Source organism: Trachurus japonicus, chromosome 9 (genome assembly GCF_045865225.1).
Source record: "Trachurus japonicus isolate A0001 chromosome 9, Traja_1.0".
Classification (NCBI taxonomy): Eukaryota; Metazoa; Chordata; class Actinopteri; order Carangiformes; family Carangidae; genus Trachurus; species Trachurus japonicus.
In genome coordinates this window covers 24,716,226-24,734,032 of record NC_140915.1, presented here as the reverse complement: position 1 = coordinate 24,734,032, position 17,807 = coordinate 24,716,226, and the positions used below count along the sequence as shown (strand labels likewise).

Here is a 17,807-nt window from a genome sequence, read left to right as displayed (position 1 = left end):
CTCCCTCCACGCCAGATGAGGTCGCTGTCGTTCAGTTAGGTTTCATTTTGTTTTCCGTCTTTCCTCAGAACAAGAAGGTTTCCGGTCTGTGATTGGTCGTGCGTCGTTGCCAGGACAACACCAGGACACAATCGACAGTTTACAAATATGTCGCCGTTGTAACGTGAAGGAAACCAAATGGCTAACGTGTCTGATAAGCTGTGTCCCTCTCTGTCTGTCTCACACCGGCTCATATATGTTTTACTGCTCTTTTCCGTGGCTCACGCTCAAAACACTGTTGGTAAGTAGGAGATACATACTGTGTATACATACGCACACAAATGAATCATAGCTAACGTTACCTTAGCTAGTCCAAATGTGCTCACTTCAAAGGTTTCGTTCACTGCTAATTAACTTTGTGTAGCTATCAGGAAAGTTAACGCTGTGTTCAACAGTTTTTCGTCCGACCTATCTCGTTGTGACTGGACCAACGGTGTCGGCGTTTCTGCTGGGAAACACGTCGGACATCTCTCTGATACTGAGGACGGTGTCTCCATCCAGCACTACAGGTGAAAGATAAAGGAGACGTAAATAGTTTTATGGCAGATAAACATGAGGGGCGATGGGTTCACGGTGAAGTAATGCTTGTGATTCAAATCAAAGGTGTTGGGGAATATTTAGTTGCCTGAAGGAAGGTAACTTAGTCATGTGACTCCAGTATGAGTGTGTTGTCTACTTGTCAGATGTGGTGGTTGTTTGTTTTATTTAATCTTTATCTTACAGGAAGCATTGGTCCTCCATCATGTGTGGCTGAGGAAACACAGTGGCAGCTCATACAGGAGCAGGTGGGAAAGGTAAGATCCCAGTCTCACAGCAGACACCATCATATTTCCAGATAGTGTTGAAATAAGATGAAACAGGAGACACTTATATGGGATTTATGGTAATTGAAAAAAAAAAAAGAGTAGAGCTGAACATTAATTTTTCCTTATGTATCGTCATCTTTGTTGTCCCAGACTGCACTTCGTGTTCAGCTAAAACTGGACAGAAGTCTGCGTTTGTGTGGAGAGAACGAGACAGACTCAGACTGCTGTCTTAAGCCACTGTGTGTCCTAGAGGCCCTTCAGCTGTCAGCGTGTATGGGCGGCAAACCTCTGGCATCACTGCTGATCCAGGCACAGATACATGCCCTGCTGTTCCCTGTCAACGCCGAATCTGGTAATTCAAATGATATAATTCATAATCAACCATAATCTGCCTTAATGCTTCGTGCTCTTAGAGAGTGCCACATTTGTAATAAATATAAACCTCCCATCCACTTCAGATAATAAAACAGCCATCCCAAACCAAGTGTACCAACCACTGGGCGCTTGTCCATGTGATCTCACATTCAGAGCATGTGATGTACGCTGCTGCTGCGACAAGGTATTATTCCATTAACATTTAACAAGTCAACAGTGCATTTTGTTTTCAAATCTGTTTCTTTCTATATTAATTAACAACGATTTGTATGTCCCTCCTCTTGTCAGGATTGCTCCGTTGAAGATTTGAAGCTGTTTGAGTCCCACTGTCTCCCAGGGCCCTTTGGTGGACAGGTCTCTCCCGCTCCAGATTATCAATGCTCTGTGCAATCCTCCGAAAACTCCCCAGACTGGTTTCCGTTTCTATGCGTCAATTCTCCAACTGAAAACAACCCTTACCTTGGACTTTTTTACCATGGTGATACAATGTGAGAAATATTTGAATATATGTTCTTTTTGTTTGTCTGCAAGTCATTTATCAGTGCTTGCGCCATATTAACATTTGTCATTTTTACTGTCAAGCAAACCAAAGCCCAGCCCCAGCTTCCAGAGGCCTGTGTTGTCAGCTCCAGAGCCAGCTGATGTTTATATTCAAGGAAGTCCCATTTTAACAACGAATGACCAATACTTCACTATTCCCCAGGTTGGTCATCTGTATGATAAAGATTTGTTTATCTCCAGATTATACTTTGTACTGTATGTGTTGGTAATCTATGGTTCTGTTCCACAGAAAGCACTTGGACGATGTGTAAACAGTGCTCCTGTAGCGTTTTTGAAAAATTTCCAAGTTAAATGTGTGACTCTGCTCCGCTCCTGTCCAACTGGATCTCCCCTACAGACACTTCCAGTGGATTTGAGGATTGAAGTGAAGAGTGGGCAAGGGGGTATGTCCCCTGCTAATCAGTTCTATAGCAACATTTTTGATAGATTCTGGTATATTTCATTTTTGTTTTTTTGTTTTTTCCCAGGTATTCCAGGTGATGTTATTGTGGATGTAGCTGATGAGGTGGCCACTGACTTGAGTCAGTATATTTCAAGCACAGATGCTGTTGCCTCTTCAGGTATGGAAATTACAACTAACAGCTTAAACTAACAACAATTAATGATCTTAATGTTGAAATGTGGTTATATTTCTCTGAAGATGAGAAGCTGGTATGTGAGAATGTGACCTTAGCGCTGGATTATAAATTCTACTGGAAACAAAATGGCATCACAAGGATCACACTGACGCGCACTGTTGGGGCTGTCACTTTAAACGGTGATGGTAAGTGCCCATGATATGGCTCATCACAAGTCAGTGAGTGATACAAGTTGAGAAATATGTTTGATGAAGTTTGGGCTTTGGGCTTTCTGTCTCCTAAACAGTCACGTTGACTACAAAATATTCTGCCGTGTTTCTAAATGGAGAAATCGTGGGGGAGGTGAACTCAGGAAACCCAGGTGAGAGCAAAATAAATGTTGTCCTGATGATGAGTGTGGGAGCAAACCTTTGTAAATTAAAAAAAAAACAGTTCACAGTGGGTAACACATAGACACTTTGAATGACAGGTTACCAGGTGGGAAGGCCTGTCATCGCTGGGATTGTAAACACTTCGGACGATAACACAGGCTCAATACAGAGGACAACAATCAACCTTTGGAAACCAGGTAAAACCTATTGAGTCACGTTGTCAATTGCTGAAATTGTACAGTAGTGAGCTATGTTTACTTGAACCCAAACAACTTGACTTGAAGACGCAACACATTTTTCTGATCTGGCAGTGAGTGGAGGACTCTGCTCCTCTAATGAGAAGAAACCAGCTCTGTTTGGGGAGAATTCAACATCAGGATGTTTGCTACCAATCAGTCGACAGAATCTAACTCAGTGTAATCTCCTGAGGTCAGTAACTTAGCATTTAATGTACTTATACCTTGGTGTACTTTTGTGTATTTGTGCTGAAATAGAATATGTTTTTTCCCCTTTAGAGAGACTGTTGCCTCTCTTCAGGCAGCTCTGACTACAGCAACATATGTGTCGAGGAGTGGAAAACCAGATTCCTTCATTGTGACCGACTGGGTGAACATAAGCTGTAAGTAAGATCACGCATAGAACCAGTTGCTACAAAGTTTTCATTTTGTACAGACCATGCATATTTGGGCCATGGCATCATGAATAATACTGAATGACACTTTTATTAAACCTGCAAATCATATTTAACAGTGATCTTTTATTTCTTTTTCTGAATGGATTCCAGATGTGATGCTGAATTCAAGCACAACTATGGAAGATACTACAAGTTCATGCTATGGGGTTTCATCCCACCAACATATCCTCATAAAGAGTCTCATCACTGGCATGGTGGAGGGTGTACCTCAAAGGGAAATCCGTGCTGTGCAAATCAGGTTTGCATCAATGTGCTTGTTTTACTAGAATGTAAATTCTATTGTATCACCACATGTTCTACTTCCCATTACATCGACAAAGCCTCGTAAGTTGTTGTGAAACAAGAGGCCTATTTTGTTCATTTCTAGCTACCACCCCTACACTTGGGTTATGGACTGTGGAGTAGGTGATGTCTCTCCATGCGACCCAATGGAAACTCAGTTGTTCCCCATCACCTCCTCAGTCACCTTTACTGACATTCCTCTCAACACGGGACCACCGAAAACCAGGTGCTCCTTCAAGCAGCAACACTGAGCTTATAAAGAGAGCTGTTAAATTAAGCCGAGTAAATTACTTGATGTTTGAGATGCCTGACTATTTTTTACTTAGAGTGTGTTTCTCTGTTTGACCATTTTCTACAGGTTTCAGATCAACTTCACAGAGTATGACTGTGACAGGAATGATGTGTGTTGGCCCGAGCTGGCCTTCCCCATCACTAAATATTACACAGGTGAGAGCTCGTCTAATCATTCAGAAATCTATCCAGTGTTTTGTTTCCTTTTGTAGATCAATTAGTAAATTGTTTGTACTATGAAAGATATAATTATTCTTGTCAGCAATAGTGTATCTGAAAAGTGAGCGCAGTTGATCTCAGAGGGGAACCACACATTTAAAAAAAAAAGCCTCTTCCATGTCCTAAAGGTCAACTGTGACACATGTGTGCCTTAGTGTGACAGTCGATACTGATGATGCCAACTTATTTTACCTTTATCTTCCTCAGGTGAGCCACATTCCCAGTCTCTGGCGAAAGGCCTTATCCTTGTTTTTTTCTTTATCACGGCCTCAATTCTCGGGACTCCATGGAGACAGATTCGACAGGCATGGAAGAGTGCTGCTCTTTAAAACTCAGGAAAAAAGTGTAGAGGAATGTCACAATGTGTTATTATAATAATATAGTTTTGTAAATATTTGTGCACCATTTTGAATAAAAATATTTTTTCTATTATTTATTTTTGACTCAATTGATCCATACACTTTTGTTCACAGTATTCTGATTTCCTGAAGTTTAAAAGTGATCCGGCCATGGGTTAGGCCTTTTGTGCAGTTTTCTAGTCTGATTTCAGTCCCACCTAACTTTTTGTTTCTTAATTCTCAGAGATCAGTTCTTAGTCATTGTGCAGACAGCATCAATCATCAAGTTAGTGCAGCCACTTATGATTCCAGGATTTGCATCTTTTTACACAGGTACCTTACTGTCTTGGAGGAGATACTGGTAATTATTTTTGATTTTTGTAAAGGTTTTGGCACCTTACAAATTAAGTACATAGTCTAGCAGCCGTCACAGCTTTTAAAACCTTCACCCGCTCTTCCTGCAAATACTTCAAGAGTTGGTGATAACAAGGAAACAGGAATTTTAAGCTTGTCTCACACAAGTTCTAGTCTTGGGTTTTCAGTGATTTGGGCTGTGAGAGCCATTCATAAAGCTTATCCATTTTTCTTTACTGATTCATTGTCACATCGTCGACTCCTCAGTGTGTTCGGTATAATTTCTTGACTGACTGCAGGACATTTGTTCTCATTTGCTGCTATTTAGAGAAATCCCTCTGTACAGTAGGGATATTTTGCCTATTTAAGCATTAAGTATATGTATACTTCTGCAGGGTGGCCAGACTAGTTCCTATTTTCTACATAAGTAAACACAAAACAGTTTGTTGCATCAGTCATAATAAAAAGTAACAGTTCATTACCATCTGAATTATCATCTCTTTGTAATGTTTGCCACAAGAGTTGTATTTTTATTTCCCTTCACTTCAAAAATCAGTAAAATGAATACCACCTACACACGTCTTGTAGATGTGCAGGAGTCTGAAGGTGGATCATGTATGCACCTGCAGTCAGCGTTCAGGGCCGATGAGAGTCCGCAGTGCGCAGACTCGGGCGGGCGGCGCCCATTGGTCCGCGGCTCGTCCGCTGCTGTGGAAGTTGATCACCGTATTCAACAGTGTGAAGTGAAGTGACGTGGAGTACTATGGACGTGACAACCAGACGTCCTTTAAAAACTTCACAAACTATGAGAAGAGTCGAGAGCACGTCCGTGGCTGTGCAGCGTTAGCGGCTTCAACTCCACCTTTCTCTTATTTTCACGTTCAACTTCGACGAAACAAGTTTTTCCACCTAACGTTGAGAAAAACAGTTGGTCGCTCGCCGGCTAGCTCATTAGCTACCAGGAACAGCTACTCTGCTCCGACGATGTCTATCTAGAAAGTCGGCGTTGTGCAAGTCAGAGAGCGTTTTATCACCGGAGCCTTAATAAACATGAAGAGGACAAAGAAAGACTCCCCTGGCCGCCGTTGACGTCCACGTCCACGCAGCAGTGACCGCAGCAGGTAGCCGGCTAACCACCGTTAGCCCCGCGGGCTGAGCAGGGAAATATCACCGGACTGTCACAATGAGCTCCCTGCTCCGAGGTGAAGAGATGTGTCTGGCCCAGCTGTTCCTGCAGTCTGGGTCATCATATGACTGCATCAGCGAACTGGGAGAGCTGGGGCTGGTGGAGTTCAGAGATGTAAGTCCTGAAAACACCACAGGCTTCAGACGCACTCCTGTGTGTGTGTGTGTCTACTCTCATGTTACTGCTGAGTTGGCTAAAACTAGAAAGTGCGTCTAACTTGTACTGTGTACTTTAGTGTTGCTGCCATTACTGACTTTTAACCTATGCTAGAGCAGATATTGTGGCAAGCCATAGGTAAATCCTCAAGAGCACGCCTGTATATACGTAAAATGCTGCTGCACCAGAACCTGCGGTTTGGTTAATGTTGGATAATGGTTTAACTCTTGACTTGTCTGTTGCGTAATGTTTCAGCTCAATCCCAATGTGAACGCGTTCCAGCGAAAACACGTCAACGAGATCAAAAAATGTGAAGAGATGGAGAGGATCCTTGGTAAGAATGTATTGATTTACGGTTGAGGTTTCCCTGGCCGGTTGTTGAGTTGTATTTGTAGTCAGGTCGGGGGGAAGGACTACAACATAAAGCTCAGACAGGATCAAAACAAAGTTGTGATGAGACTGTTGAAGTAAAGCAGGAACACATGAATCCACAGAGGGCCCTCTCACTGAATTGAATTGGTGACCCTACAGTCATGAGAAATGTCAGCTGGTTGTAAATTTAGTTGAATGAAATGCCTCCCTGGTCAACTAAACCCTTCATTATTAGATTAGGCAAAAGAATAAGGCACTGTTAGACTTAACTTGAAATCCTTTACTGTTCAGACACTGGTCATGGTATTTGGAAATGTTGGAATGTTGTCATGTACCAGAAAAGATAAAACTTTATTTTTAACAGGATACCTTCTGAGGGAAATCAAAAAAGCAGACATTTCCCTGCCAGAAGGAGATGTGAACCCCGTGGCTCCTCTGCCCAAGCATGTTATGACTATAATGGTTAGTTACATGCTTTTGTATAATAATTTTAAAGTTTTATGTAACATTATATATATTTGTGTTAAATCAGTGTTTAGTTACTTTTGCTGCAGTTAAAAGAATGTAATTGAGTACTGTGACTCCATTCTGTTTTTATGTGTAAATTAATATTCATTGTTAACATTCATTCTTCATGTATGATTATCATTGTTGTTATTATATCTCCGTCGTGTCAGTGATCACTGTGTATCGGTGTGTGTTCACAGGAGCAGCTACAAAGACTAGAAGTGGAGTTAGGTGAAGTCACCAGGAATAAAGAGAAGCTGCAGAAGAATCTGCTGGAGCTGACAGAGTACACACACATGCTGCGCATCACCCGCAACTTTGTACAGAGAACTTCAGAGGTTAGTGTCACACCATAAAGTGGCCCCATTTTTTACATCCTCATTTTCACCTTTTTTATAGTTAAAAAGTTATTTTTTTATTTTTATTTTTTTTTGTCCTTACCCTTCTGTGTCTTGTCTTTATTTTTAGCGAGAGACTCTACAAGTACAGTACGAGGAGTTTCCCTTTCTAGAGAAAGACACAATGATGGACTACAACAGCATGCAGAGGCTAGGGGCCAAACTGGGGTGAGGGATGAAATTCTGGCAGCTAACCATATCAGTACTACGGAAATGTTTTTGTTTGCAGTATGAGTTTCATCTGTTTGTTTCTGTATCACAGTTTATCAGCTGTCACAACTGCCATTGCATTATAAAATTGAAACAGTAATATCACTTTTTCAGCCATAATACCTTGGGGTGGGCCCGGGAGGAGTAAATGGGGTGCAGCATTGTTTCAGAAGAGAGAAGTTGCAATTCAATTCTCATCATAAATAGTTTGCTCTGTCCTGTCTTGCAACAAACAAAAACTGCACAAGCCACACAAGTTGCAATGACTGAAATGCTGCTTTGGCTGTTTGCCAACAACATGTTGCATACACAAAACCAGTGTTGTGGGAATTCCCTTTACTCCAAACAAGGAACATATAGATTTAGTTGAGTGTGTTTTGGGTTGACTGTGAATGTGCTGTACAAATAAGTTCTTAAGGGAAAGACAGCTGACCTCACAGCTGCATTTCTGTGCTGCCACTAATATGCTGCAACATAGAAAGTCTCCCTGCTGCAGTAGACTGTGTGTATTATATCAAGTGACACAATGTGACATCACTGATATATGATTGTTCATGTGATAACAAAGCTTTGATTGCTGTCATGACTGTTGGTGAATGCTCTCCTGCTGCTCTCTTGCAGTTTCATCTCTGGGCTCATTCAGAGAGTGAAGATCGAGGCCTTTGAGCGGATGCTTTGGAGAGTCTGTAAAGGCTACACCATCCTCAGCTATGCTGAGGTGGAGGAGTATCTGGAAGACCCTGACACGGTAGGTCTCTCAAGGCAAACCTGATCTGGGATTTGTGCCAAGGTTTAATTACTTTTGTTACAGTGTGAGAAATGAAATATCACCAGGGAAGACAGCAGAAAGGTTTTCATAAATTTCTGGATGCTAGAAGTTACCTTGGTACAAGATGACAAATTAGATTCATTTGAATTAATTTACTGTAAATCACTTTTAATAACAGACTTTGGTTCTCATTCAATGACAGATCGATCCTCAGAGGAGTTCTGTCAGATTCCAGTGTACATGATAAGGATTTTTATTGGACTAATCTGCTTTCCTTATTAGGTTTTGTAAATATCCAAAATTGATCTCAAACAATGGAGAGAATTTATAACCTGATACTCATTAATCACACAGTTTGTATTGTCACAATTTACTATAACAGCAGTTTAGCATAATAGTAAAAAGCAGTGGATTATATTCATGGTCTTTAGTGTGACAAACAATATCGTTGTCACTTTCTTCTGTTTATGTTGCCAAAGTTTTGTTTACTAAACAGCACAGAGGACAGTACGGTTGTAAAGCCAACAACAAAAGGGATCCAAACCTGAAACGGCTGTCAAATGTGTATTTGTTAAATGATCTGTTGTGGACTGTGCTTGTTGTCCTTGCTGTTCTCATCAACAATGGGGTGCTGTGATCTTGTCCACTCACACTGAGTGACAGCACTAATCCAGTTATCCATTCCCTCTGCTTGGCCAGAAGGCAGGCATGCAGCGCTGCCACTGATCACTTGTGGAATGTTGGGACACTCTTCACAATCAGCGTTAACGTGTAGTTGTGAAGTAATGTGAAAGTAGGAGGCCTGACATGAAGCTAAAAACTCCACCAGTCATAATATTTAAAAAAAGAAAAGAAACAAATCAAGTCGAGAAATCAGTGCTGCTCAGCTGTTTCCAAAGATAAGAATGAAATTTCAATCAATCATTGTTTTCACAGATAAATGGACATGTTTTTCATGTTTTTGTATGTAATGTTTGTTTTTTTTTAAGTATATTTATTGGGGGCTTTTTATTGCCTTTAATTGATTGCACAGCCGAGAGAGAGACAGGAAATGCTCTACCAAGCCTCTACCAAGTGAGCTATACGCCGCCCCGATTTATGTTACTTTTGAACGGAAACTGTAACAGTTATATGAAGATGTTATTTGGGTGAGAAATCACACTTTAAAAAAAATAAAGTTAATACGTATCATGTGCCTACTTTCTCTTTGCAGGGGGAACCTACCAAAAGTGTGGTGTTCCTGATCTCTTACTGGGGAGAGCAAATAGGCCAAAAAGTGAAGAAGATTTGTGACTGGTAATTATTCTTCATACTTTACCATACCTCTACTTTTTTCCTCTACTTTTTACTTGCCTCTGTAGTAATATTTAGTTGTGAATGACACGATGTTTCCCTCCACAGCTACCACTGTCACCTGTATCCCTACCCCAGCAGCAATGAGGAGAGGAATGATGTTGTGGAAGGACTAAGAACTCGCATTCAGGACCTGCACACGGTATGTTTCACATTTTCTAAAATGCCTAATCATGCAGACATTTAATTAGTGACAGAAAAAAGATCTTACTCTGTTTGTCATTCATTGAAGGTTTACTTTTAAATGCTTTTGTTATCTTTTCCCTGTTAAAATACAACCAGTGGTGGAAGATGAGAGCTGTCCAGGATTTTTTTTTTTTTTTCGTGGTCGGGGTTTAAGATAAATGTACTAAATTGAAAGACAAACTCAGTTGTTCCTCTTATGAGCCAGTCCTGGCAGTTACATGGTCAGTTGAGTTTCTGTATGGGGCAGTCAGTGCACCGTGAATTATTTGGTAACCTTCAACCCACTGTGACTGAAAAATAGAGTTGCACCCACTCCCTGTAGCACATGATCAACATGAGGCCTCAGCTGAAAGTTGAACTCTTTTTTTAAAAATCCATTTTCATCCTCTCCCCTCTTGACTCTGTTTTCTTTTTTCTTTTTTGGTCTTTTGTTCACACTCAAACTCAAAAATGCCTCTTTTTTTAAAGAGGGACAATGCTGGATTTTCACCTTAACTATGCTACATTTTTACCATAATTAAACAGCTTTGGAGTAATTGTGATGGTTAAATAAATGACTTGTAACTTATAATAAACTTTAATAATAAACTTTATTTGTATAGCACCTTTCAAAACACAGTTACAAAGTGCTTAACAGATCAAGTAAAAATAAAAACATCAAACCATTAAAAACATTAAGAAAAACATTAAACCAAAAAGGGGATAAAGGGGAGAATAGAGGCTCTTTGCCTTCCACATAGCGTTTTTTGGCCACCGACGCGGTGTCCCAGCTCGTCTTGGCGGCACCACAACGCAAATGCACCCATAACCCGTAATCTCTTGTTTATAACAGATAAGACAACACAAATATACACATTGTAACAGGTATATGATATATAAAGTTATCCATCGCTCCATGGGTTGCTTTCTCGCCGGCTTCATTGAAAAGAAATGCACATGGCTGGGTGAAGGGTTAGCAAAACAGCTGAAAAGCGACCGGACTTGCATAGTGCCCCTTTAAAATGTAAATATTTGATGCATAGATAATTGTAGAAATTCCAAAATTGTTAAGTTTTATTAACCATTACTTGAAAGTCATGAATATCTTCCTATATGATCTAACGTGTTAATCTCTTGCCGTGTCCAGGTGCTTCACAGGACAGAGGACTACCTGAGGCAGGTCCTGATCAAGGCTTCAGAATCAGTCTACACCTGGGTTATCCAGGTCAAGAAGATGAAGGCAATCTACTACATTCTGAACCTGTGTAGTTTTGACGTAACCAACAAGTGTCTGATTGCTGAGGTGTGGTGTCCTGTCAACGACATTCCCAACCTGCGGAGAGCCTTGGAAGACGGATCGGTGAGGAAACTCTTCACAGAGTTGATCTGCTTTCGACCGGCATCTGATCTCACAATAAGATTTTTTTTTTCTGTTTATTTAACCAGGGCAGTCGCTTCATGAATTGTGATATTGTTATCATGAAGGCATGTACTGCCTCTGGAACTGCTTTTATTTTGCCCTCTTTAGTGTTTTGAAAAAAAAAAAGTTTAGGCGAGGGTACAGAAAGACCATTGTTAATTCAGTTTGCTTTGGACAATTCCCATTCAGTACTTTCTTTTCAGTGCTAATCAAATCTTTCAAGATTTTACAATGGAATTAATTTATGGGCAATTGCTGACATTTTGCGTAAACATTGATATTTCAGAGAAAAAGCGGAGCGACAGTGCCTTCCTTTGTCAATCGTATCCCCACCAACGACACTCCCCCCACCCTGATAAGGACCAACAAATTTACCTCTGGCTTCCAGAACATTGTGGATGCCTATGGAGTGGGCAGTTACAGGGAGGTCAACCCTGGTGAGTAGGATCCTGTTTCGTCTGTGATGTAGTAAAATGCGAATGGGCCAAACGAAAAACAGAGCCACAGCTTTTTTGTTTTTAGCCAGAGGTTTTTTACAAGGTCTCATTGTACTGTATCAGAAATTAAAGATTAGACAGTAACAGTCTTGTGTTACACATGAGAAAAAGAAAAACAACCCCCCCTAACTGTTTCAAACATTTGTGTGTCTTGTATTATTGCTAGATTTCAATATGTGGTTTTTTTTATATATATATATTTTTTATAGTAGTGTATTTCCCCCCCTTTGCTTATTTTCAGCTCCTTTCACAATCATCACTTTCCCTTTCCTGTTCGCTGTAATGTTCGGGGACCTGGGTCATGGACTTATCATGGCTGTCTTTGCTGCCTGGATGGTGCTGTGCGAGAACAACCGCAAACTCAAAAACACCAGGAATGAGGTGAGAGAGCACTCCACAGCTATTTTTTAACTGGTCTGATACTGTACCGTTGAATTTTCTCATTCATCCAGGTCATCGTTCATTCATTCATTTAAAATCTCACGTCCGTAACCAAGCAAATAGCAGCATGTAGCATACAGTGTGTCTGAAGTGTAACTGTGTGATTTAATGTGCATGTGCAGATCTGGAACACATTCTTTGAGGGGCGTTACATCATCCTGATGATGGGCCTGTTCTCCATCTACACTGGTCTGATATACAATGACTGCTTCTCAAAGTCCCTTAACATCTTTGGTTCTGGATGGAGTGTGAAGTCCATGTTCAAACAGAAGGTGTGGAAGTGAGTATTTAATGACAAGAAGGACATCATTCAGGCAGTTAAACCAAGAAAGCAAGTCCAGAAGTGCATAAGTATTTTTAACTGTGAAAATGAATGAACAAGATGCATTCAGACATACAAAGATAAGATGACATGGATGGATTTGTTTCATAGTAATGTGATCTTGACACATCTGTGGTTTTATTTTTGCCTCATAGTAATGACGTTCTCCGTGAGAACCGTTTCCTTACTCTGGATCCAAATGTTACAGGAGTTTTCAAGGGACCGTATCCTCTGGGAATTGACCCAGTAAGTAGAGAGTATTTATGTATTTGGCAATACATTATATTTACGACATAATTTGCCATATAATGCCCAATATATATAGATTGTATCACTAAAGTTTACACATGCATACATTTACAAGCATGTTTTTGATTGCATACAAAACAGTTGGAAAAAAAATCAAGAAATGCTGAAGAGAACTTTGTTTGTGGTTAATATCCCAGACGACAACGCTGTCATTCACAGAAATTGCAGATCAAATTGGTCGTATTCTGAAATACACTTAGCATATAAAATATTTTCAATTCATGCAAGAGTAATATTTCCCACTAGAATTGAAGGATCACTTCCTGGAACAATAATTTAGCTATTATGTAGCATTGCATTAACCAATCAAACAACTCATTGTCTAATACAGTGTGTGTCATCCTTCTTTTGCAAAGATCTGGAACTTGGCAACCAATCGCCTAACGTTTCTGAACTCCTATAAGATGAAGATGTCAGTGATACTTGGCGTCATACACATGAGCTTTGGGGTCGTCCTCAGCACTTACAATCACTTGTGAGTACGAGATTTCTTTCTTCTTTATGTATGCTACAGTTATTAATAGCCTGACTTATTTTTGTTTTTGTGTTTTTGAAATAAAAAACAGGCACTTTAGGAAAAAGTACAACCTGTACTTGGTATTTCTCCCTGAGCTCCTGTTCCTGCTGTGCCTCTTTGGCTACCTGGTGTTCATGATATTCTACAAGTGGCTGGTCTTCTCTGCCCACAACTCCAGACACGCCCCGAGCATCCTCATCCACTTCATAAACATGTTCCTCATGCAGGGTGACACAATACAGCCTCTCTACCCAGGACAGGTGAGAAGCTAATGTGAAGCTCCACTGCTGCAGCTGTATAGTTCTAACTGAACAGATAGATCTGAACAATGTAACAAAATGTTGTTTTGCATCTTTCAGACTGGCTTGCAGGTATTTTTGGTGGTCATTGCTGTTCTCTCAGTGCCTGTCTTACTCCTGGGGAAACCTCTCTACCTTTACTGGCTTCAGAGTGGAAGACACCGCCTGGGAATGTACAGGGTGAGTGTTTCAAATGCATGTCCTCCAATTATGTGAAAAAACATCCAAATCCAAATATTTCTCCCTTTAACTGTCAGTATGCTAGTCTGATTACTTTGGCTGTGTGTACTGTACTTAGGGATATGAGCGTGTGCGTCGTAACAGTGAGGAGGAACTCTACCTGATGAGGGCCCATGACATGGAGGAGGGCAGCAGTCTCAGTGATCTCTCTTCTAGCGGAGAGCACCAAACAGAGGAGGTCTGGTCAGCAGAACAATTAACCCACTCATCTCAAGAATCCCCATAAGCAGCCATTGTTACTTTTTGCAGGTTTCTGTCAGTGACACTGAACTTTGCTTTGTTGTTGTAATAGTTTGACTTTGCAGATGAGTTCCTGCATCAGGCCATCCACACTATTGAGTATTGCCTAGGTTGCATCTCCAACACAGCCTCCTACCTTAGACTCTGGGCTCTGAGCCTGGCACATGCCCGTGAGTATTATGGTTTGCATTTTCACATATTTATTTAGTTTGTTTGTCCTTCAAACCTGTATAAGCACACACTGAACAAAACTGAATGTATGAAATTAACACAACAGCCACTCCACATTATTTAATAATAATGGTTTACATTTATATTTATCGCTTTTCTATCGATACTCGATACCCACGCACAGAAACTATTATTCATTCATACCACATTAACACCAATGGTAATAAGCTAGTGTGTAGTGTAGGAAGCGTTAAATGGAAAACTGCTTACAGGACAGTCTTAAGAGGGCAGGAACGAGCAGCCATTTCATGTTGCTGATATTGAGAGTATCAATAACTTGGATTTACAGTACCCTGCAGTTCCCTGAAAGGATGATGCACATGCTCTTTTCTTCACTCTCACAGAGCTGTCAGAGGTGCTGTGGACCATGGTGATGCGAGTAGGACTTCGAATGGACACTACCCTCGGGGTTTTATTCCTGTTGCCTGTGTTTGGCCTGTTTGCTGTTCTCACTGTATCTATCCTTCTGGTAATGGAGGGTCTGTCCGCATTCCTTCACGCGCTCCGGCTGCATTGGTAAGATAGCAGGACCTAAAGTACCTGTGTTATTGACAGGAGCAAAGTTCTTTGAATTATCTCTGTGTTTTCTGTTTATAGCAGCTGTTTTTTTTCTTCCTCAGGGTGGAGTTTCAGAATAAGTTTTACAGCGGGACCGGAGTCAAGTTTTGTCCTTTTTCCTTCTCTCTGCTGCCCTCCAGCTTTGAGCAAGACGGTTTACTGTGAAGGGTCTATCTGGTAATACTGTTAAATGGTAAATGGAGCCAAAACAAACCAGCAGGGTTCTGCGCTCTTACAGACATATTCCAGATATGTCATGAAGTGATTCTGATTTTTCTTTTAATCTTTCGTCATGCAAGAAATTGTATGGTGATCTTAACAAACTTTGGACTTAAAGCTGTCCTCCAAACAGTTCGTTGAGTGTGTTGTTGACAAATTACTGTTGCAGATGTCAGGCATTATTGGAAACAGTTGTTGTCTCTTGGATGGAGAACCACATCTCCCAAAGAATAGATGAAGAGAATAAATAAGTCAAAAAGATAAATGATTTGACTTACCAGTAATAAGCAAATGGTTGGCCCCAAGCTTTGACTACACAGATGACACTGACAGGATACATTTGTTGTTTTGTGGGACATACTGATTAAATAAGATGGATGGATAAAATAACATCTATCTTTATCATCTCTGTATTTATTTATATCAGTTTCCCTCCAGTTCTTCTCATAGCTGATTTTAGCATAATTGTGTATATTAATGCTGTTATGTTTTTTCACTGAGTTTAAGTTTTGGCTGATCTGGTCTCCATACACTGGGTAGTGAGCCACCTTTCCAATACATAGTACTTACTCAGCTTTTGTTGCACTGACTGCCTTATTGAAGTACAGCCAAATGACAGCATACTGTATCATTCTTCAGTTTCCCCTTGTATTTCTACTTTGTGGTACCAAAATACTGCAAAGAACCTTTTACTTTTCAGTATTGAAAAGTGCTTGGGCAGATGTGTGATGAGATGTACATACATTGGCAGAATTATTTTTTTAATTTATTCTATTTTAAAATGTTGCTTTAGAATTAAAGATGAATGTTAATATGGGATATGATTTTTTTTAAATGCATTCACAGTGTTGCCTATGCGTCCACTTAGTGTACAATTTAACATTCCATGCATGAAAACTTAAATCATGAGTTGTCGACCCAGCTCTGTTGGTCAGGAGCCCCTTTGAAAGATCTTGTATTGACATACAGCACAGTGGTTGGGCTGCAGTAAATCTGATTAGAATAAGATTGAAATATGTACTAATATCAAACATTAGTAGTATTTGCTAATTTTATGAATTTGTTAGTATTGTATGAAATTGGAAAGGGTTGTTTGTTTTTTTTCCAAGGGCAGGAGAATTGTCGTCGTCATCACATAAATGACTTGTCTGCACTTTTTCAATGGCAACAAAGTTTGCTACGTAAGATACTGCCACATGTTATAGATGAGTTTGTCCGTTGGGTTTTAAAAGTGGCGCAATATGGTTTCCTATTTGGTGATACAAGTTAAAATCACTGTTTTACTGGGCCAGAGTGGTGTTTCATTAGCAATCATTTGCCATATTTAACACTGAACTGTTATTGATTGGTTGAATGGGTATTATACTTTCCTCTAATGCAGCCCTAATCTTGCAGTTCATTTTAATATTACGATTAGTCTTTGTTTTACTGTCAAACACTCCATGCCCCAGTTCTTTTGGGAAAAACCCTCTCTTCGTCAACATGTCAATAAAAAATAGTATATGTTTGATTTGTTTTTTTGTTAGTGTTTTTTTCTTTGCGCCCATAACTGCATTTCTGCTCTGACGTCAACAGGACATTTGCCCTAATTGATTAACTTTTTTTTTTTAAGCTTTCAGCATAGACTGGCCTAATTCATCAACTTAAATCTATCCTTTTGGAAAGAAAATTATTTACTTTGGGGGATGATGCCATTGTGAAATATCATTTGTTTTAAATGTACACAGACACTTTGACTATGAAAGCAATGCTGTATACTTGAGTGGTTGCTACTGTTTCTTACTGTATCTTTTTGAGCATCTAAAATTTGCTAAATTTGTTGGATTCAAACTGATTATAGATAAGTCAGTTGAGCCAGTGATTTCTGATTAGATTCATGAGTTTTTTATTAATAATTAAAATGGCTCCTCAAATCACATCTTTGTGTATAATTGACCTATGTTATAGGCCTAGTAGGAAGTGGTTTGTTACAATACATAAGAGTTTAAGTAAGTTTAACAGTAATTATAATGTATAATGAGAAATCAAAAATATAATAATTTCCTAAGTAGTACAACATTATTTATTGTACATTTTTTATGTATTCATTATTGTGTACAGTATTTAATTCTATTGATTTAATAGGAAATTGTTGATATTTCCCCCCATAATATCTAGCCATGTTTATGTTCAGGTTGGTTTTATTTGTTTTTTCATTCATTGTCATAGTGTGCAACTACAACTCCATCATATCATTGAAAACAATCTTTTGATTAATATTTCAGCTGAGGGTTTCAGAATCAGACCTGTGGTCAGTTTAACAGAGAAAAGTCGCACTGTGCTCAGGCCTAAGCCAAGGTTGGTGACCAGTTACCTCCCAGTCCTCGCGCTGGGAACTAATATCCCAACGTCCCAACGTTGGTGCGCGTTTGTTGGTTGCCAGGGCAACGTGATACCGTTGAGTACCACTACCTCGGCTGTTTGTGTGGTTGTTGAAGGTAGCCTACTCAA

General features: G+C 40.0%; 2 protein-coding genes across 2 annotated transcripts; both read left to right on the top strand.

The window, feature by feature from the left end:
• Positions 1-103: 103 nt before the first annotated feature.
• On the top strand, positions 104-4,650 carry tctn2 (tectonic family member 2). Its single transcript, XM_085786824.1, has 18 exons — positions 104-280; positions 435-548; positions 763-833; positions 996-1,197; positions 1,304-1,404; positions 1,509-1,708; positions 1,803-1,923; positions 2,011-2,164; positions 2,258-2,341; positions 2,422-2,544; positions 2,646-2,720; positions 2,829-2,927; positions 3,042-3,159; positions 3,246-3,349; positions 3,515-3,662; positions 3,792-3,932; positions 4,065-4,153; positions 4,424-4,650. The coding sequence occupies exons 1-18, from the start codon at positions 178-180 to the stop codon at positions 4,543-4,545; spliced, it is 2,169 nt and encodes a 722-aa protein (XP_085642950.1). The 5' UTR covers positions 104-177; the 3' UTR covers positions 4,546-4,650.
• A 993-nt stretch (positions 4,651-5,643) lies between these two features.
• Positions 5,644-16,783, top strand: atp6v0a2b (ATPase H+ transporting V0 subunit a2b). The gene is made up of 20 exons (XM_085786823.1): positions 5,644-6,208; positions 6,506-6,584; positions 6,987-7,084; positions 7,330-7,467; positions 7,598-7,695; positions 8,359-8,485; positions 9,720-9,802; positions 9,908-10,001; positions 11,172-11,384; positions 11,731-11,881; positions 12,183-12,322; positions 12,505-12,662; positions 12,860-12,950; positions 13,370-13,488; positions 13,580-13,790; positions 13,890-14,009; positions 14,128-14,247; positions 14,362-14,479; positions 14,885-15,056; positions 15,161-16,783. Exons 1-20 carry the CDS (start codon positions 6,092-6,094, stop codon positions 15,261-15,263), a joined length of 2,550 nt encoding a protein of 849 aa, XP_085642949.1. The 5' UTR covers positions 5,644-6,091; the 3' UTR covers positions 15,264-16,783.
• The last annotated feature ends 1,024 nt before the right edge of the window (positions 16,784-17,807 follow it).